The sequence below is a fragment of the Dromaius novaehollandiae genome, chromosome 6 (genome assembly GCF_036370855.1).
Source record: "Dromaius novaehollandiae isolate bDroNov1 chromosome 6, bDroNov1.hap1, whole genome shotgun sequence".
NCBI lineage: Eukaryota > Metazoa > Chordata > Aves > Casuariiformes > Dromaiidae > Dromaius > Dromaius novaehollandiae.
The window spans coordinates 40,712,906-40,734,982 of NC_088103.1; the positions used below are offsets into that span (position 1 = coordinate 40,712,906).

A 22,077-nucleotide genomic window follows, 5' to 3' on the forward strand; every position below is an offset into this window, starting at 1 on the left:
CACTTAATAGAGGCTTCTTTCAATAGTATAAGTAAGGCCAGGATCTCAACACCTGTGGTCACATCACTTTTCTTTCATGGTTCTGATACAGGTAAAATGATGATAATAATGCTCTTCAGAAACAAATGGAAATGTGTATTAAGAGCATGACCCAATGAGAGCCAGCATTACTCTAAATGCACGTGAAGGCACGGTCACAGCTAAAAGTCTACTCAAGAAGAACTCTGGGTAAATTTTTGCCCAAATTTAAATATTTGAGACTAGTTCCTAGGCTTATTAAAGTAGAGTAGTTTATCAGAGCAGTATAGAACAGTTTACAGCCACAGAAGATCTGACCATACACTAAAAATTGAAAAAAGAGCTAAAGCAAAAGTAGTGTGGAAAGGATTACAAGGTTATACTAAGACCAAAGAAATGTCCTTCCTTAAACATGACTCTGGCTAAAAGATAGAGCAAACAGTGATCCTTGGAGAGTAATGAGAATTTGATCCAAAGCAGCAGCGTAACAGTCAAGGAAATGAAGCAGTGGGGTCATCAAAACGTAGGTGAATGCCTCTGAGTGTGTATGTGCAAGACACGAGCATGAGTCTGCCAAGAACCACAAGCCAATAGGGAAGAGAAGGAAAGAAAAAAAAAACTAGAAGAAGTTACAAGAAACAAGATGACATTCTCCTTCCTTCTAAAGATAGGCTGCAATTTGATCATAATCACACATATTTTTCTGTCTATTTTGTATCTATTTGTGAAATACTTAAATTCAGTTTGCTGCTGTTTAATCAGCAGCCAAAGCATTTACACCTACATATAAGTGCATGTAAATCAATAGGAGTTTTTCAAAACTGTGTAAAACATCATGTATTTGCTTCAATGGAAGTTATTACCTAGTTCTACAGCATGGAACGGTGTTTCATTATGGCTCTGGTGCTGCACTGCTTACTGAAGTGCTTACTGAAGTCATGGACAGATTGTTCATAAAACTTTATTCATAGATTCAAGATACACAGAGAATAACACTCATTTACTTCTACCCTGCAACAAGAACCTGACGTAAGGTAACACAACTATCTTTACAGAAGCAGTAGGGAACTAATAGGAGTTTAGAGGCATGAAGTTAAAAGGCAGTCAGAAATCCAAATGTCTGGAAAGGATCAACACTAGGGAGGGAAAGTGGAAAAACTGTTAAGAAGCAAAGAGGACCATGTATCATTGGTATGCTCTATTTTTATGTAAACATTCTCAAGTATGGGTGGGAAGTGACATTTACTCTGCTGAAACATTTGTAAATCATCCTATGCGTAACCCTAGTTATGTACAGTGTGTGAACTTCTTAATGCCTTCTGAACTACTTCATGACTTGTTCTGATACATTTACAACTCTTTTCATTGAATTTTATGATTTCATATATACATATTATTTCATAATTCAGTTTCAGCTATATCTTCCCCAAAATCCTGCCATTAAGAAGACAATGAGCACTCTGGACATACTCCCTGCCAGCAACATATTTTATGAACTTTTTCAGTACAACTTCACAGCCAGAAGTACAGTCAATATTTTTTTTTAGACATTCTTGTTATTATTTTCCATTGTTTGAAATATCTGTTGGATTCTTTTTTTTTTTTTTTTTTTGGAAAAATAAATGAATTAATTTATTTGATTTCCTTTTACATCAGGATCCCATAATGTCTACATATGTATGAAATCGTGATTGTGTGATAAACATAAATTGTGGTATTTTGAACGACAAAAAATAAAATGTCATTTAAGATTTGGAATATACTCTCTGCTGGCTACATAGCACCCAGACTTCAATGTCTCAACCCTGAGATCTGCATCAGCAAGCCAGGTACCCTGGAAGGAGAATCAAGCCTGTAATTAACTGCAGTAGAGTGTGAACCGAATGGCAAAATCAAGTCCTAACGTAAAATTTTGCACACAATTGGTTTAAGTGACATCCCTAAGTAAAATCTGCACAGTGATTAAAGGAATGACATTGTAGATACAATTTAGGATTGCTCAGGTATAGTTTCAGAGATAACTTCCCTCACTTCATCCAGCTTTGCTTATTTTAAGAACTTTGATTTAATCATCTGCTGTCGAAAGAGATTAGGAGACACTGATAAGTAACCTAGCTGAGATAGTTACACGTTACCTGTCCTTTGACTTCTCGCATCATGCAGCTTCCTGGGCTGTTAGCAGAACAAGGGATGAAAGGGACACTAAAAGGCCTTGAAGCACTATTTCTCCATATCGAAAATGTTCCAAATACATCTTTGCAGCCATATGGCCTGTCACCCTTTCAAAATTTACCTCCCTTTAGATTTTATTTCACATCACTCAGTTGTAACAGATTTCCCTAAAATACTTTGTGATGTTATACAAATTGACCATTCAGGCTGACTGCACAATCTGTCTGCTGAGATTTAAACAGCTGCATTCAGCTAGCATCTTTGCTTAGAAAAATTACAGTATATCACACCAGACTACATGAATTAGTTTTTCGGCCCTTTAATTCTCAGCATTGCAAGCAACAAATAGCAAATCACCTATTGCTATAACCACAGCTTTGTTCAGAGGAACTTCTATAGCTAAGTATTTCAGACATCCTTTGTTTATGCCTGAAATTTTCTGTATCTTGGTCTTGTTACACAATTTAAAAAAAAAGAAAAATTGGAAAACAATATTGACATGGTTTGTGGTGTTTCCCTTTTAGGTAACTACCATAACAGCTTTCGCATTTGTGATTGCATTGGATTCATATGCATCAGATCTGTAAAGGGAAAAATCAGATTGCGATGATTTAATCAAGAAATAAAACAAAATAACACAACAGCATCTAAATTCTGTCCCTTACATACACACAACACAGAACAAATTTCACATCAAACTTTGATTTTCACATTCATGCTTTTGATTGCTTATTTTGTAGCATCATTATCAGAGATTTGGGTCAAGTTTAATGCTAAAAAGCTTAAATCAGCCAAATAAAGTACCAATTTCTGGATACAAATTACTAAAAAGTGTTATACATGCAACTGCATACAAGCATGATTCCAGGGTATGAGCTGTTTCAGGTGCCTTAACCACTCTCACTTTAGGCTAATGGGGAACACTGCGCTGCATTGATTTATGCACCTGTGATACTACCGCAAGTCCTACACAACAAGGGCATTGTTAACGTGGTAATATGAGTCTGCCAAATCCTGTATGAACCAGAAATTCAAACATTTCCTTAAATGCTGAATATCCTCTTCTCCACCATCCTGGTACATGCCATGACTGCTCCTATGAATGTGTAGTTTTTCTTATAATCTCATGGGTAAGGATATACTGACTTAGTCATTATCGCTGCACCCTGAATGTTTCTAAATATTCACCAATCCCTCCTTTTATTCATGTCATCTTATAAACTCAGCAAAACAACATAGAAGGGACATGCTCATGTTGATTATTAAAGCAAATTAGAATACAACAAGATGCAACTGAGAACTGTAATCATGACAAAGAAAGGGTGTACGCTGTGGTAACGCTAGATAAATCTAGAGATTTCAAGCTCTTGCAGAAAATATCTGTAGCTATTGCAGGCAATACACGCTGTCACCATCCAAAACTAAATGCTGCAATGCAGCCCTTACCTCATTACATGAATACATTCCGGTTCCTTGGTGAAGCTGTAGGCGTAGCCACTGGATGTCGTGCCAAAATCAATAGCCACAACAACAAGAAATAACTGCTCCACAGCAACATCTGCATCAGAGTCCTTCTGATAAATGGCAGAAGCAGAACAAACACCGAGTCACTGATTAGAAATATAATTGTAACCTGTCTTATCCTTCAGTGCTTCAGTTCTATGAGACATGCATCTCTCTTCCATGAAAATAAGGAGTTCCCTAAAAGGGCATTTGTGACCAAAATTAATGCCAGTAAGCTCTGTATTCTAATGTAAGTGGAAATTTAATATACAACTCAATCAATACATTTGCTGGTGCCTTTTATACATATCCAATTGAATCAGCTTCTTTCATACTCATTTCCTGGAATAGCTGTCATCCTGTATCATTAAAACTTTTGGCCGAACACTGCGTTTTTGTTTTTTAATTGAACAGCTGAAGAATATGTTTATATCCATCAACGTATAATTTTGAGGTTTATTTTGTAGTTATAGGAGTTATATGACCTTGAATCTGAGATACTGCTCACTTCTGAGCAGTAGTTCAGAAGTAGTGGAGACAGAATTGCCCAACACAGGGCAATAACCTTTATAGCACGTCATTATCTGTTGATGAGAAGGTACGCAAAATTTATTTTAGAAACACTGCATTTTTTTCTCTTGTCTATGCTAAGATATGGAAGGTTGTTCGGCGGCTTATAGTAAATTTGAGTTCTTCTCCCTGCCTTTCCTTTTATCTAGAATCCTGCAATCCCTGAAAAGCACAGTCCAGAGCAGCATGGGAATGTTAACTAGAAGAGGTGGAGGGGTTATGGCCCACTCATAATGGCCAAATCATAATGATGTGGTATAAAGCATGACCTGAATAAACAAGGAATAGTGCCACTCCCCAGTATGCTGCTGCCAGGCCCCTGCTGAAACGCATAGGAGCTCTGTCACCAACTCGAGCGGGACCAAAATTTCACTTAAAGCTATAGAGAGCATAAAAGAGATCAGGGCATGCAGAAATGACAACCTTCTAAATAAATTACCTCCCAGGGAACAGGCAGGAGAAAGAAATGTCAACACAGAGTGTATAATAAAAGTGCATTTCTTACCACAATATGTGATGGAGACAGTGGCGTTATTCCAGGGTCTCCCAAACTTTTGGCTGGTGACGAGTAAGCAGATGTGGAAACTGCATCTAAAAGGAGACAAAAGTTCTTCACTGTCAGTATGGAGAATAAGTAGGATAGGAGAGCTGCTTTGCATACTACTACAGAATTTTCCTACTCTAAGGCATCTGCTAAAAAAGCGAGCAAATTCTGCAGCCTCCTCGTACATTGCATTTTTTGCCCTTAGAACATGCAGTTCAACTGCAGGTTTTTTTTTTAAATATTTCCTTGAGCTTGATGACTACCTTTCATTCTTTTGCCTTCTACATTACCACATATAATTTTTGAAGTCTTCCTAAATATATTCAGAAACCATAGTAGAAACAAGCCACTTGAACACTACACACTTACATTAACAGCCTAAGATTTAAATGTGTGAACGCAGAAACCTAACAGAAGCTGCGAGATCAAAAAAGGGCTCATTTTAAGAGGAAAAGAACAGTTGATATCAACTTGACAACTCAGTAAGGATAAGCTGCAATTACTCTGTCAAAAACATTTATTCTTAAACTTTCCTAATACTCTGTTTTTTTCTGTTCAATACACTCTGCACTGAAACATATTGCAGCTGTTAATATTGCTGCAGGACAGAACCCAGCTGGGAGAGAAGAAAGGATCATTAACAAATTATCAAAGAAATATTTCTATTCTGCAAACAATACTGAAATTTCATTTAGAGGAACATCTAAGTGACAAATATTGAAACGCACTATTTGTATTTTCTTCCTTCTTACATTTACCCTAAGAAAATGGGTAGATGACAGAAAAGGAAATGATTCATTAAAATAACTACGTATTAATGACTCAGATGGATCTATATGTAATACATTCTCTTACGAAGACTGCAGTAATTTATCAAATTGGAATGTACAAAAGATGCCACATACCCCATCCATGTTCCTCACCCTCTGCCCCCAAATTTAGGCCTTGAGAGCTTACTGAATTTTCTTCTGCAGAATACAAGCAAATTTCATGCAGAGCAAGAAAATTATTTAGAAAGTGCCTAAAGATAAAGAACTGTAACACATATTAAACAACACATTTCAACATATTTTTATCACCTACTTGTATATATCATACAATAAAATGCATAAGCATGTAATTCCTCAACATGAGATTGACAAGGCAGAGCACTGCTTTAGGATGACACAGGAACTGCTATGCAAGAAGAGACCTTAGAGCTACTTCCTGAAGAATCCTGTTGTCCCTGGTAAGCAAGGATACGTTGCTTCCAGGGAAGATGCAAGAAACCTTGCAGTAGGCCTCTATACAGACTAATCTGCCCGTAAGTAAAATTTCCGTCCCATCTTCGTAGTGCTCTTGTAACAACATTTATTTCTGTGCTAATTATAACATACATGTTGATTCTGATCTTCAGTAGCATTTATAAAAGTCAAATATTCGTATTTCCTACACAAGTTCTCCAAGAATATATAATGTTAATCCTCCCATGGTAAGTACAAAAAGCTACAGAGCAAACATGACAAGCACAGACTCTGCCCAGTTCATTAAGATTTATTTGGATTAGATGCTGTTATCAGCCACCTTATCCATTTGTACAAATTCTTCCTCTTTTCAAAACAGCTTCATTTTGCAATATCAACATTGCATTTTTCTTAGAATTGAAGAAAAACATTTCAGCACAAGAAAGAAAAAGAATTAGCAGCAAAACAGGTTCTTCCTATACTACTGTCTTTCTGAAGGGATCAAAGCATTTCAATCCTGATTCAGTATCTTTTGAAATCAGTAAGTTTCTTCCAACAATCCTTAGGAAGCTGACTTTGAAGGACAAAAACATAGATGTAAACCACTATGTGTGTGTTTTTAATGTTTCCCTTTGTTACTAATTCTTCTTGTTATGTTTCAGCACAGGTGTTTCAGGCATCTATTTTCCAGCCTGTCTTCAGCTACGAGCTTTCTCTAGGTGTACCTTGAAAGGTTATTTATAGCTCTATATAAAACAAAGAAAATCCTGTGTGACAGCACACACATTTTTCTTTGTCTCCAAGAGAAGAATGATTAAATAACCCTTGTGATATTCATCCAGTGAAACTGCACAGACTTAGGTGGAGTTATATCAAGAATCAATTTGACTCAATTAATATGTGATTAGGTGGCTGTATCCAGAGATATAAAAACATTTGCTAACAAAGAAAAATGCTCAGCAGAAACCGGAGGGCTGTCTTAGCTACTTGCAGAAAATATTGCGTAAAAGAGAAAACAGATTTAGATATTGTCTTCCAAAATGTTTACAATAATTTGTCCATTCATTTCAGTTTTGAAATGTTCTTCAAAACTTATGTATAAAGGTCAGAACTGTGGAAGTGCTGATTCTTCCTAGATCTCATCAAGTGCTCAACACTACTGGAAGACTAAGCTCTTGGTGACTTACTAGTAGTTTTGGACCAGTAAAAAACAAACAAGCAAACAAAAAACCTTGCAAAAACATGATCATTCTGCCCTGTATTCACAATCATACTACATCTAAGTTATATCCCGTTCCTGCAAATACACAATTAAACAAAAGAATTTTACAGCGAGTCCTAAATAACAACAGACTATAGTTTTGTTGGATCAAAAGAAAACCATGGAAGACAATGTTACAACCTCTAAAGTAGCAAACTGGTATTTTAACCAAAACATACTATTACAGTGGTTCTCTAGAGGTCTCTCATTTTGACACAGCCAGCAGGTTTGTTACGCAGCACCAGTTTAAAAGCATTCGATATCATTTCGTTACACAAGTAACTAATCACATCCAACAATAAGGACAATCTTAATCATTGTAACTCAGCAGCTAAAAGGGACCTTGACACTACCAGACAGTTTGCAAAGCTAATAAATAAATGAGTTCAGGTTAGAATAGGGGGAAGTCAAGAAGTCTTTATCAAAATGGGTGGTATTTAAAGAAACTGGCTTGCAATCACCTCTGGATTTAATGCCAAAAGTTCTTCTAGCAAGTAGAGAAATAGCCGTTTAAAAGCAAATGAAATTAGGAAATTTATAACATTATACTCTCTACCATATCTAAACAGAAAGGTGTTAAAATATATTGGTGTATGTGGGAGTTTTTATGTTTTGTTAAGTTTGTGTTTGCTTGAGGAAAAGTGTGTCACAATTTTACAAATCTGTTCTGAATAGCAGCAAATGCAAGGAAACTCCAGGAAGAGTTGGATATTTGAAAATCTCTTATTTCCAAAGGACTGTGACTGGTTAATCTGAAATAAAGCATCTGTTACAAACCAAACAACGGGTAAAGAGTTGCAAGGAACGTGATTAGCAATCATGCAATCACGCGTGAAATGATGCCTAGCATTTGTGAGTAAATTCTGTTTTAAAAAAAAGTAAAAATAAAATATCCTGGAGAGTGTCATGGTATTTGGAACAGCCCTTAAAAACAAGATGGCCTTTTAAGACTTCTGTAATAACAAAACACAATCAGTAGAGTCTAACATAGCTCCAGTTCCAGCTTTGCTTCCCATGTTTACCAAGGATCTCAATCTGTGTCAAAGTACACACTATAAAGAGGCATATAGCAACAACAGCATAGGATAAATAAACATTTAATTCTTGACAATTTGCACTCCAAAATAAATGAAGGAATCTGATTTAGAATCCAAATTAAGTCTTCAAATATCTCCACCAACATTTAAAATAAACTTTTTCTAAAAATGATGCAGACTCCTTGAAATTCTTTCATTTACTTCAGTGCAATAGTATACACACATCAACACTGGTAAACGTTAACCTAAAATATGATATGTATCAGGGGCTTGGCTGATTTAACTAAATGTGTATAGAATCAATTTGACTATGTCATTACAATTTCTGACTACAGTCCTAACCTAAGCAATTGCCAAGGAATGCCTTGTGCATTTAAGATGACCAGCAGAGGAGGGGAAAAAGGAGAAGTGTTGCTTCTTCAGCATTTGCTTAAACCCTCAAAAGGTCCCAGCTGATTCACAAATCCCCTAACAATTAGAGAACTGGTGAAATTATGAGACCAACAGATACAGTATTAATAATTAATCATATTTGTTATCAGCAATTGCTGGTTTACCAGGTTTAATTTAAATTAGTCCTTTTCATATAAGCACATATTAGTTTATTTTCTGCGGTTTCTGGCTATAGCTAGTCAGGTTAGCCTTTCCTATTTTTCCAATAAATGATCACCAACATTCTACATTTTCCACTTCGCCTAAGATAAAATGCAACAGAGCAATAATTTTTAAGCATCACAAAACAAAGACACAAGACACAAAAAAAGTACACAGCCTACAACATTTGTAATAACTTAGCTGATGTACTGTGAACATTTCACTGATAGTAAATCAGTATTCAGCTGAACATGCTAATAGATCTAGAGAGCAGGTTCAAGCTCATTATTTAATTAGAAAGATCAGTTAATAGCAGCTGATCTCCTTAGGCAGACAATCAGTCTGTTCTGAATATTTGGGAACCCCTGTAACACATTCCTATTCATCACAAGATAAATCAGTTTTAGTAATCCACTCAAAGCATCAGACACAAAGATTACCATGGTCCCAGGCAGTCAGCTTTAGGGCAGCAGGCTTAAATCCGCTTCAAGAAAAATGACTGCTAAACCTCATTGTCACAAGTCACTAAGGTGGTACTAAAACTAAAATTCTTCAAGTAACTACACAAAATCTGCTTTTATTAAATATTGAATTTTATTAAATTCAGCTATGTCTGGCACCAGCAAGAGATTTCTTGCTTCACATATCAAGGGGAACCGTTCATTTCAACAGTGAAGTGGCATGCCATAACAGTGGCTTAACTGCTGATAGGCCATTCTCCATAACCCAAATAATACAGGCAACAGATAAGCTAAAGTTTTTGCAAGTGTGTATTCTTTCCGAGTAAGAATTTAACACGACAAATAAAAGCAATGGTTCAGGAAGTAGGATGTGCTTTTAAACAGCATAAAGCACAGCAATCTGGTCAGGCTGGTGAAGGAGGAGACTGTCGAATGGGTCTCATGTCATCAGTTTACCAAGCAGAAAAGGAACAATTTAAAAAAAGGGGGCGGGGGAGAAAAATTAAGGTACCCAGCCTCAAATTTTCCATCAGAAACCCCAGCGTGGACTTTTTCAAGCATATTCTGCAATACTTTAAAGTCACGCCTGCAAAGAGGAAGGCTTGGCTGGGAGAGAAGGGCACTTGCTGAACCTGCTGGGACCTGACTTCCACTAGAGAGTGAAAGCCATGGGATTCATCATGGTCCGGATCTCCGACAGCAGTTCTGCAACCCAAGAAATAGGCAGCATCACTATGAAATCACCTCTCCATGGGAACATGCCTAAACAGTATAGGGTGTGTTATATACCAATCTAAGTATCTCCAGGTCATTCTTATTACCATGATTCTGCTAGAGCAGTCACAAACCCAACACTTGCTATTTAGACTCTCCTTACGCTTTTCTGAATTAACAATAGGATCAATGGTATTCCCTATTCCAGGTGATACACTTAAAATGCTAGAAGTATTCACAATAATGTTTAAATACTAATGTATATTCCTAAATCAATTATTTCACTCCATAATGCGCCATGCAATGAATTCCATTCACTGTGCAGATCTCAACCTCTGACCGAGCTTAGGGATCCACTGGGGAGATCAACACACCATACCTTTCTCTAGACTCTCCCAAACTCCCAGCTGAGTATTCCTGCACTACACTACACTGCCTCAGAATTAGAGCTGCTGTAATTCTTTCCAGTTAGTGCAGTACATATGCATTCTTCCATGTGCCAAATCCACTGGGCCTCTTAGCTATTTGTTGGCTGATGAACCGGATGCACAGAGTAAGTCAGGATGCATTAGACCTACTAAAAATGCACCACAGGCAGCTGATCTTTATGAGTGCAATAAATCCAAGTTTCATGAACCTACTATGCACATGCTAATCATTTTCACAGGTCATACATATACACATATAAATCAATTGCACATATCTGAGGGCCAGCTCGCTGGAATTTCCAGCCATCCAGCAGCTGGTGAAAGCGACTGCTATACTATATGTAACTATTGTCTCAGTCAGGTTGCAAGTCAACCGAAAATCTTACGTGAACGGCCAAACTCTTCATTTTTTGTTTGGATAATGTTTCTGCATGAGAAAAGGGCATGCCTACAGAAATGTGGGTAAAGGGTAGCCCTCATGGAATAAAGAATGCAATTCAAAATATTTTCATTCAAAATACTGTATATCATTTTAACTATCAGTAACCACTTTGCTGCAAGCTAAGCTTCCTAATGATGTTTGCACAACAAGAAAAGGATTTACCATACTGCTATTAGCTGTTAATGGCTGCATTGATGAAGAAAGCCTTATTCAGCTTTTTCTATTGCTGAGACTTTGCTTTGCATTAAGCACAAAATGTCACAGCTTCCAAATGGATCACGACAACCTTGAGCATTTTACTGCAGATACAAAGATGGCCCTTGAAAATAATTATACAAGAAAAAAGAGACAGAGAAAAGCAAATACAAAAAAATCTACTGAAAAAATGCTTATGCATAATAAAAAGATCCCATATTTTATATCAGAAGTAAGAACCCCCTGCTTCTGCTGAAACCAATGATATCACTCCTATTAACATCAATAGAATCTGAGTTGTGTTCTTCTTTTTAAAATGCCAGCAGGCATCCACCTGGTTTCTTGAAGACTGCAATACACTTCCTTTCTACAGATACAGCCATAGCCAATCTCTGACCCAAATCCAAGTTTCCCAACACCATTTCATAATAATCGATCACACAAAAAGCTGATATTCATCTCATCAATACCAATTAAAGTACAATAGCAAAAAAAGAAAAATTCAAAATTTTTTGGATAAAATTCTAAAAATAAGACGTTTCTCATTACAAGCTATGCCCTTCCTCATTTACACTTTTACATTGCCCCACATCATATTTACAATTTAACTAGAGGAAATACTTTTGCACTATGCTATCAAGCTTTTAAAGATCATTTAATTCTTTTAACATTATTGTTAAGAGTACTAGGAAAAATTCCAGGTTCATCACATCACTCTGTGGATAATATTCATTTTCTTGCACTTCACAGCAAAAGGCAACTAAAGGACATCACCTATTTTCTGTGAACTTCATTTAAGATGAAAGAAAGACACAGCAACTTGCAGTGATCTTCTCATTATGCCACATGGGTTAAGTTCACCTCTTTTCTCCTTTCGAAAGATCGTAATCTAAACTATGTTACCTAGATTAGTCCTGACCTCAGCTTGGGAAACTGAAATAAAACAGAATAATCATGCTTCCATGCATAGTTCACGAATGGGTCTGTATGTCCTCAGCCAGGTCTATACCAATAGATAAATCTGACCTTCAAGCTGCCTTAAAAATCAGACTTCCTCCCCATCTATGCTGTAAACTCATAAATCCAGCTCCACCCTGAATGCCCTGAAATCTTTCTGGCTTTTGAGATAAGCCAGCTCCCTCTTCCTCCCCTAGGCTTGATGTTTTTCCACTTGCTTAGAGCCTGCTCACACCCCAGAGCTTTGAGTTTGGGGAGCTCCACAGTAGCAGTCTTGCTCTTCCTAGATTCCAGCTCTTCTGTACCCACGTACTACTCCAGAAGAGACAAAATTGATTTTTCTTTATGTATTAGATGGAGAAGGTGGGCTGCTTTTGTAGGTTTTATGTTGTGATAAAGGTGAGTTAAGGTGGTGGCTCAAGGTGGTGGCAGACAACACTCCAGTTTCACCCTAAATATTCCACATAATTCTGCAACAAGCACCTTTAATACGCACTAACCAACCTCCTCTTCCTTCAGCAAATTCCTCTATGAACCTGCTTCCTTGAAACATTTTTGCACTAATTAGCCTGTGTGCAAACAATATCTTTCCCTACGTCTTCTCATCTCTTCCCTATTTCCAAAGAAAAAGACATAAGAACAGAAAACAAAGAAATATTGGCATACAGAATCTGGGTTCTGTGAAAAGATACTCTCTTCAAAAAAATGTTTCCTGCTGTCTCTCCATTTCGTCATCACATCTGTCATCATCTACCTCATCCACTTAGTTCATTGCAAGCTTGGTCAAGAATAGCAATAGTGAGATTACGCTCAAGTTTCCAGGACCACACTAATAAAATGGAGCAAGCATTTGGGAAACACAACATTTACAAGCTGCAAAAAGGAGGGAAAAAAAAAGATATTAAGCGTTACAAAAATTTCTGTTTTGTCTGAACACCTACCTAATAATCCTCTCAAGACCTTATGCCACTGTATCCTGAAAATAAAGCAATTCTAGATTTATTTTCCTAGATCACATGATATCTAAAGCAACATTATTCAAAGACTGAGCAAAAACTACTGTTCAACATCTCTGGACCCTGTATCTAATATGCACAAATAAGACCACTTCTGGAGGCACTGTTTGCTTATAGAGGAACAAGGTTGTTAAATTATCCAGCATTCTTAGACTCATGAAATACCTTACAATGCCTCAAACTGGATGAATACATTGACTATTTTTTCATAAAAGATGAATGGGAAAAATGTTTGAAAACATTTGTCCTCTAAGGTCATTTTGACAATCTTCAGGAATCCCAAACATAATTTGCACATTTTTAGTCTTCACAGAAGAAGAAAACTCCTCCCCAAAAAATTAAAGAAAGAGGGAGACAGGCGAACAAGGAAAACCAGACTGTGAGAAGTAATAGTCTACCTAGTGGCCAGCATGAGAAATGCTACTTATAAAGCCCTTGATGTTCTGCAAAACTATTAATCCTGCTTTTGCTCAAGGATGGGAAATAACAGAATATTAGTGGTTGCAAAACTGCATAAGGTGGTGTCAAATTTGACAATTCATTAACAAAGCCAGTGGTGAATCTACAGTCTAGTACTACCGATGTCGCTTCTGAGTGACATTTCATAGCTAAATGAAAAACAAACTTGTGTTTCTTTATTCTCTTTATTTCACAATCCTGAAAATAGATCAGCTATCAGGCCTAAAGGAAAATATCTTACAAGGAGGGAGGCTGCAAATAGGAGAGACACATTTGCAGAGATCACAGAATCAAGTAGTCATTGATGAAAATCCATTTCCAGAGTTCTCAATACAAGCACTCATCAGGATTAAATCCAAGTGCCATGACTATGCACACACATCACACAGAGACCAATACTAACCAACCAGATTTTAACTAGCCAACTGAGAGTTACGCTTTCATAGTGGCGAGCAGATGGTGCATTCTGCAAGGGAGTTGGTAAGGCTGAAATCATAACAGGAGCACAGCTGAGTAAGCAAGAGCTACTACAAAAGGTTATTTTTTGAATGCAACTGTTCCATTAGGACAATACTGAAAGCTTTTGTAAATGGTATTCCCTACTGTTTTGATTATAATGTGTGTGCTCCACTAAGGTATCCATGGAAACTTAAGGAAGAGGTGTTAAATTTTTTCTTAGATCTGCACGAGGAAATGGGGCTAGCTGCCAGTCAGTGTAGTGTAACCACAGTCATTTTGATCTTTAAGCATGGATAAAGCATTAAGAATCTTCAAACTAAGACAAAATTCAGAAGATCAAGTTGTCATAGGAATGCATTGCCCCAAAAAAGACTAGGAGATGGCAAGGACATACTAATGAAACTGTGATCTTTATGTTCTTATTTTCTGTTACTAGAGAGAACTAGCCCCATTGCTGTAACAAGGGGAGATACACCCAAATACCACTCTTCAGGCTTCACATGGGATGGAAAAAAAGTGTGGATGTGAATACACAGAGCCTCATGACAGAAGGTCATGCAGAACAGGTGAATATGGGGTGCTCCACAAGGCACCACCCCTGGAAAACCTTTCCCTCAGTGCAGAATGGGTGACTCCTACACACTGTCCAAGCCCTCTTCTCAGCAGATTTATGATGGGAAAGACTACTCAGTCCTCAAAAACAATGAGAATGGAAGATATACCCAGAAAGGGACAAATCAAAGCAATGTTCCCAGATGACTCGCTATGCTAGCTACTTCTCCCATAAGAAGAATAATTTATTTCTGCTTCCTTCCCCAGAAAAAACTACTTCATGTTGAGTAAATTAATGCAATAGAGACAGAGTTGTTCTTCAAAGACAGGAGTGTGTAAACTTTCACAGATCGCATGAAAGCGTTACTGTAAAGCTACATTGACATACACACTTCTGTCTGGACTCCAAATGATGAAAATTGTTAGAAATTCCTGTAAAAATTCCTAGGAAACTGTACGTCCAGGACACAGCCTGGGAGTGTTGACCAAGGCATTGAGGAATTGCTGATGGAAGAAACAACAGATACAAGAAAGAGCAATGGAGCTTCACTTCAGCATGTCCTTTTTAGTTTTACCTCTCCATTTCGCACAGCTGGAAGTACAGGATGTCTAAAAACTGACTACAAATTGTATGTTGCAAGTTAATGGCACACAGTCTACCACACAGGCAAAACATGCTGCCAGATGTGGGTCCAAGGCTCTCTCCATTCAGTTGCACTCTGGGGTTTTGGCAGAAGATATATGCTATGCCCTGTGAGAAGGAAAGAGGTATTCTCATTTGTAAAGTCAAACCATCTCCTTCCTGAAAATTGAAGCCTTTGAAAACCCTGCCTTTCCTTGAACCAGACAAAAAACAACTCAAAGAAATACTCTGTGAATGAAAAATTGACAGGAGGGGAGATGTGTTCAGAGACAAATTCTCAGCCCATATTCCAAAGAGATTAAAAGGAAGGAGGAGTAAGTGGTGTCCGATCGAGACATGGAAAGTTGGTTTACTAAAGGGAACGATTACTGGAAACTGTAATGCATCCCATGCAACGCATTATTTGTTCCCACATTATTTGTTCACAGTTTGTTCCCACATCCAGTCTCTTTCAGCTGACCCCTTCTGATGATCTAGAGATTCCCTTGATATACCTGTCTCCTGGGGCGGGGAGGCGATGGTGGTGAGATAAGTAGGAGAGTGCTATGAAACATCCAGATGGAACCTGTTAAAAGTGCAAACAAGATCAGTATTGCACATTTCTCATTCTTAACTTAAAAAGATAGCACACATGCAGGAGAAACTTCGCTGGGTTTTTTGTTTGTTCGTTTTGTTTTTTTTTACATCAACATATTAAATGAATACCACAGACTATTTCTTCTGCAGTGGAACTATGTCATGCAGCTAATAAAAATGAGAATGCAAAGGTTAAATAAAGCTTGAGTAAAAAAGACAGTACCCCTAGTCTTTGGTACAAGAAATTACAGCCAAATTGCAGGCTTGATGTGATTTCTCAAGAACTTTGCTTATAGTTTTTCATTGTCTTGAACCATGTACAGCATCCATTTCACTCATGCAAAGAGTGTGAAATCTTCATCAGCGGTTCATGTCTAACAGGACTTGGGAGAGTGATGGATGTAAGCCTTTTTTATGACCCTGCCTTAAGGAGGAGTAGAAAATCAATTCAGACCCTAATATAATCTACAGTAATGTCAAATTTGCCCAAAGTTATTAAGAGAAGCCTTTGGCTTCAAGGAGATGATTGGACAGCCAGGGACTGCAGATTTTTAAGCAAATGCACCCCAAATATCCACCTTCCTTGTACAGGCAGCCTGAAGGAGAGGATGCACAGAAGTCAATGCTGCAGCATCCTAGACAGTTTCCCTATCCAGGTCTTCTGAACTTGCAAATTAAGATGCACACTGATCTGTGTGCCCAGAGCAGTGCAAAGCAATGATAATGGAGCCACTGATATGGGCCAGTGAGCACCAAATGGCTATCATACACGACCAGATCACAGCAGCACAATGTTTTCAGTTCTTAGATATCCTTGACACATTCTTACACAGTCCTTAATAGAGCCATCTGTGAGACAGAAACAAAGGCTTTTTAGCTTGAGTACTCTCATCCATAGTATGAGTATTTTCATTTATTTACTTACTTACTTTGTATTAGGACAGACTGCATTTTCCTTTTCCCTTACATGAAAACTTTCTTCAAATCCCTCTGAGACAGACTTTGGAGGAATTTCCTGTTATAATACCTACTTGTTACACAGCACACTGCTGCCATCCTAATTTTAACATGCTGCAAAGCTACTGCTTTAGGAGTAGCTGTGGCAAAATTTAAAACTTGCATTTATTTATTTTAAGTGCATATCATTCACATTTCTTAACACCATGGACCATAGCTGACATACTTTGAGTAATGAGAACTATGAAACACTCTTTTTTAAGACCAAAATGCATGTGGTCATTGAGAAACACAACTCAGATCTCCTGGCACAGGGAAAAGCAATGGGAGAAATGAAAGGGTGGTTTCAATTTAACAACCCAAAAGCCAGGGCATTCATTACAGTTAAGATGGGATCTATGTCACAGAGATGTCAGATCACTTAAATTCATACATGACAGTAACAGTTCCTGAGCACACACACCCACATCAAACAGTTGCACACTCTTCAGCAAAAGGCCTGCAAAGATGGCATGCCGCTCAGAACCGTGGCCAGTGAGCTTCAAAGTTCATTCCTTAAGCACAACAGATTTCATGTCTTCTTCAGGTCTCTTCTACTGTTGGGGAAATACAGCTGAACAGGCCTATGTGCTGGTGCACTCGGACTTTTCCTCATTTCTACTTTCACCTGCAAGGCTGTTAAACAGGAAAGTGACAAGTGACAGAAGCTGAACATATAAACAACTGAAATGCTTTATGAATAGACAAAAATAGGCAAAGATTAGACAGAAATAGTCCAAAGTTTTGACTAAGAGCTGTAAGATACTCACTAGCAGACATATGGCAAATGTCAGTGTTTAATTTACACTTAAAAAATAAAAAGGAGTAGATCCAAGCTTCCCCAAAAGGTTATGATGTCCCATACTTGATTAAGGTCACGACGGTTCTTGTTTGCCTACTTGGAGGCAGCACCATTCGAGTGCATTGGTTTTTTATTCTCTTCACATTTTCTATTACTATTTACTGAAAGCCAGTGTAGCTTTTGTAAATAACCATATAAGCTTTGTTACTCCTCTACAATACCTACAGACTAGTACAGACAGAGAGAATATTCTGAAACTACAAATGTTGCACTCTGAAGTCAAACACTGCTGAAATTCCATCTGACACATCGTCAAGAGGTAGAACCATCTCAGATGCAGAAATGGGAGGTGATGGAGCCTTACGCTATTACTGGTTTAAAATAAAAAGTACATCCTGAGGATGAGTTTTAATGAAGGGAGTAGATGACTGATGCAGTTATAGACAGAATAAGCAATTCCATAGTAAAGGACCACAAAAAGGGAACTGATCACAGAGAACAGCTTACAATAAGGAATTGGAGATATTAGGTATTTGGCCAGAATTGTAGCTTTGAAAGAAAAGGCAAAAATTCAGGACTTAAATGCAACGGCAGAGGTGACCTCCAGAAGGGACTCAAAAATTTCAACAGCATGCCCACCACAGCAGGAGAAGCTGGTTGTCACAGGTCACATTACCTCAACAAGCACAAAAAAAAAGCACTCAGTAGAAAAAAAACATAAGATAAGATACCAGTCAACTCACAAATACCCCCAGAAGTGACACAGTTGGAAAGGGAAACAGAACTTAAATCTTGACGTTTACACATACGGATCAGGTCTTTTGTAGCATCCTGGTCTCCTTGCACAGAGCACACCTCCTGAAGGCTGCTCGGACTTGAGCTGATATCCAAGGCCTCGGCAGCCTATTCCAGCTCCTGCTGACAGTTGAATTTGAGACACATCCTGGTCACACCCCTTAGACTGGTATAAAGTGCTGTTACACCATATATGTACCTGCTAAATCAACCTCTGAATAGAACAGATCTCTTGGAGCCTGAATACAGCTGTCTACAGCTTTAGGGAAGCTTTGTAGCTATTGCTACTTTGTAGCACTGCTGAAAAATAACTGGTAATGGAGTGGGAACACAATAAATATTCAGACTAAAACCTATAGTGTGTGTACTGTAAAGGAAAACTTGTCAGCTGAATTCATGTCACCCAATTATGAGCCAATGCCTTAGAAGTGTCAAAAGTTAGTATAATTAAATGTTTTAAACATAACAGCTCCTCTGCATGAACAACTTCATCCGGGCTCATAATAGCCAAACTGCGGATACTGCAATGCTGTGCTAACTCAAGCTATAAAAATGATCATCAGATACTGCATACAAGACTGGTATTTTACATGTGGACACTTCTTTTACGCATTATGCTATCCTGTAATAAATTACTGCAGCTTCAGCACTGTCATTACACTAATATTCACTAAATCACATTTTATTCCCCCCCCCCTTTTTTTTCTTTGATAGCTTCAGCATTCTAGAGAGTGGAAAGAACATCCAGATTGCTGGTATAACACATCATTGCTTTAATACATGGTATTCCATCTTCTAACAAAATCCCTTCTGCACAGATTTTCCTAGTCATAAGTCACTTAAATGCAACCATACATTGCCCTAACCGTGCAACTTTGTGCAAAACATGTAATACGGCATGCTGTAATCTAACATATAAATGAATCCGTCATTCTGTTTTTCCCTTTGTCAGCTGTATGCTATAAGGTTGTTACAGGTAAATTCAAACAAAACAGACATTAGAGTCTTTACTTAGGAAGCACTTAGAGAATATTTACTGGAGTTCTTTTGCCTTCATGTAAAGTAGATTATCCTGAAGATTCTACTAGTTGCTAAATATCCTCACCTGTGACTTTTAAAATGGATGCTCTATGACTCCTCTGTTTCGTATGCACTGCAAATAAGCTATTTTATTCAAAACATTTCCTAAATTCCATTATGATCTGCATAAGCTCAGCTTCTTAAATTTCTCTCTATATTACCACCAGCGTCTTAGGTCCAATATGACATTTTTCTCAAATCTTTGCAGCTTACAGTTAGGAAGATGGGAAGGGGGGGATGAAATCAGGCTGAGTCTGTATTTCCCTTAGGTCATGCACCCAAACCATTTGTATCCTAGGAAGCCCTCTTCCCTCGCCCTAGTGTTCCCAGTTCCCTTCCCACACAGGCAGAGAAGGTCCCTGCCCTGCAAAGGCTGCAGTTATTTTTCTCAGGCACAGTGCAATCACAAACCATCCAAACCCCCAAAATCTTTGTTTCAGGCAAAGCAAGATTCAGATTGTCTCTGCTCATATCTCAAGTTTGCAGAGTCAGAGACTCGTGGACAAAGTCCATGTGGCTTAACAGAACCGCTTTGGTTGTATCCCATCTCTATGCCTTGTTGGGAGCTCTCTGGTCTCCAAGGCAGCGCCAGGACCTTAAGGTGAGGCTGTCATCCGAGACAGCGCTGTCTCGCCAATCCCAGGACTGTCAGGTCTTTTTCAGTGCGTGTGGTTACTCAGTGAAAGTGATGCCTTCCTTTATTTCAAACTGCAGCACCCGATTTCCAGTCCAAGCCCTCGCCTTTCCCTCCCGCGCCGATGCCGGCGAGGCGAGACCCCGGTCTGCGGGCCGCCGGGAGCCACAAAGGCCTCGCCGCAGGCAGGGATGCCGCAGAGCGCAGCGGAGCAGGGCGCAGCGGCCCGGCAGGGCGCCCCGCCCCCGCCCCCGGCCCCGGCCCCGGCGCCGGGCGATGCCGCCGCATTGTTTTCCCCCCCGCATCCCCTCCCGGTCTGCTGCATCGGCTCCCCCGGGACGGCACGTGACGAGCAGCGGCAGCGCCGCAGCAGGCTCCTTCGCGGCGCTCAACTCCGCAGGTCCGCAGCGAGCCGCCCCCTCCCCAGCTCACCCCCCCCACCGCCGCTCCGCGGACGTGCCTGCCGCGGCCCCTCGCTGCGCCCCCGCGGCGGAGAGGGGGCTGCTCACGGCCCTGCCCCACGCCGCGCGGTGCGCACACAGCCGGCGGGACACTGTGCGCCGCGTCCGCGTCCCGCCCCCGCCGCCTCCGGCTCCAGATGACTTCCCCGATAAGCCGGGAGCCGAGCCCGGCGGCTGCAGCGCGCTGCCCGCCGGAGGGGCAGCGGGGCAGCGGCTCGCCCCCGGCGCGGGCGGCCGCGGGCAGCGCTCCCGCATTGCGGCGGCCCGAGGCCGGCGCGTCCCGTCCCGCAGCGGAGCTCCGCTGCTCCCCTTACCTGCAGCGCTGCTCTCCGTCTCCGACATGGCCAGGCCGCCCGCCGCCGCCGCTCTGCGGCTCTCTGCCCGCCGGGCCGCGCTCACTGCGCACGCCGAGGCATGGGCCGACGGCGGAGCCGCGCTGCCCACCCCCGGGGGAGGCTCCGCTCCGCTCCGCTCCGCTCCTTCCCCCGACCCACCCGCCGCGCCTTCCTGCAGGCGGCGCAGGGAGCCAAGGCGAAGCCTCCGCGTCCGAGCCCGGCGCTGACAGGCTTCCCGCGCGGGCTGCGGGGCTGCGCAGCCCCTCCCCGCCCTCCCGCCGCAGCCGCACAAGGCGCCCGCGGCTGCAGCTGCAGCGTGGAGACGGGCGGAGCGGGGGGAGAGGGCTCCGGGGGGCAGCCGAGCCCTCGATACGGATTTCGTGGTTACTGAAGCAGGAAAACCCTAGCGGTGGTAACTATAAAAAGAACACCCTCCCCATGGCCGAGTGGCTGAAAGCGAGGCGTCCTGCTACAAGCCCTGCCTCGCCTTTGCGCGGTGGAAAAGGGATTCAGTGGGAGACAGAGCAATGGTGTCATCTGCAAAGGGCATGCTGGCTGTTTGGCTTCCCATTGTCACAGATGTGTAGGCCCAGCTAAGCTAAGCATTCAGAAATTACTAAATGTCTCCTAAAATCATGTATTCCTTCGTTATTTTTATAGCATTGGATTCCTTTTGTTTGTCTTTGGAGCTCACAGAGTGAACTCATTCCTTTACTTTCCAGCCTTGGCAGTCATTCACATCTTGAAAGCATTGTCAGCAGCTCATGTGGAATAAACAGAGGCATTAACTTCAATCACAACTTCTGTTCCACGCCACCTGCCAGGCACAAACAGTGGTTCGACACTCCGGAGGTCCCCGTGATGCTCATCACAGATATTTTTGTAAATTCTACCCAAAGTGTCTCCTGAATCCTCCCATCAAAGCTGACACTCAGATAAGGGAGAAATCCATTTAAACCCCCCAGGACCAGAGAATCTTGAAGCAAGACCCTACAGACCGCAAGGTGCTTACTCAGCACCTCCTCCCATTTGTTCCCACCTTTCCTCCCTCGAAGCATGGTTTTGACAAGGGCCCTCATCACACCATTAGTTCTGTTCCCTGTAGGTGACTTTTGTTCCCTTTGAGAGAGATACAAGGTGTGGCAGAAAA

General features: G+C 40.4%; 1 protein-coding gene across 2 annotated transcripts in view; it reads right to left on the reverse strand.

Annotated features, from left to right (window-relative positions):
• HSPA12A (heat shock protein family A (Hsp70) member 12A) overlaps positions 1–21,317 on the reverse strand; it is a 64,999-nt gene extending 43,682 nt beyond the window's left edge. The window contains exons 1-3 of one of the 2 annotated variants that reach the window (XM_026096195.2): positions 20,907–21,317; positions 4,769–4,854; positions 3,637–3,761 (exon numbers count right to left, since the gene is read on the reverse strand). In XM_026096195.2, the coding sequence (XP_025951980.1) occupies positions 3,637–3,761; positions 4,769–4,854; positions 20,907–20,934 (239 nt within the window). In that variant the 5' untranslated portion in view covers positions 20,935–21,317. Of the gene's footprint in view, positions 1–3,636; positions 3,765–4,768; positions 4,855–20,906 lie in introns of both variants that reach the window. The other variant, XM_026096193.2, reaches the window with a different exon arrangement.
• Between the last annotated feature and the right edge of the window lie 760 nt (positions 21,318–22,077).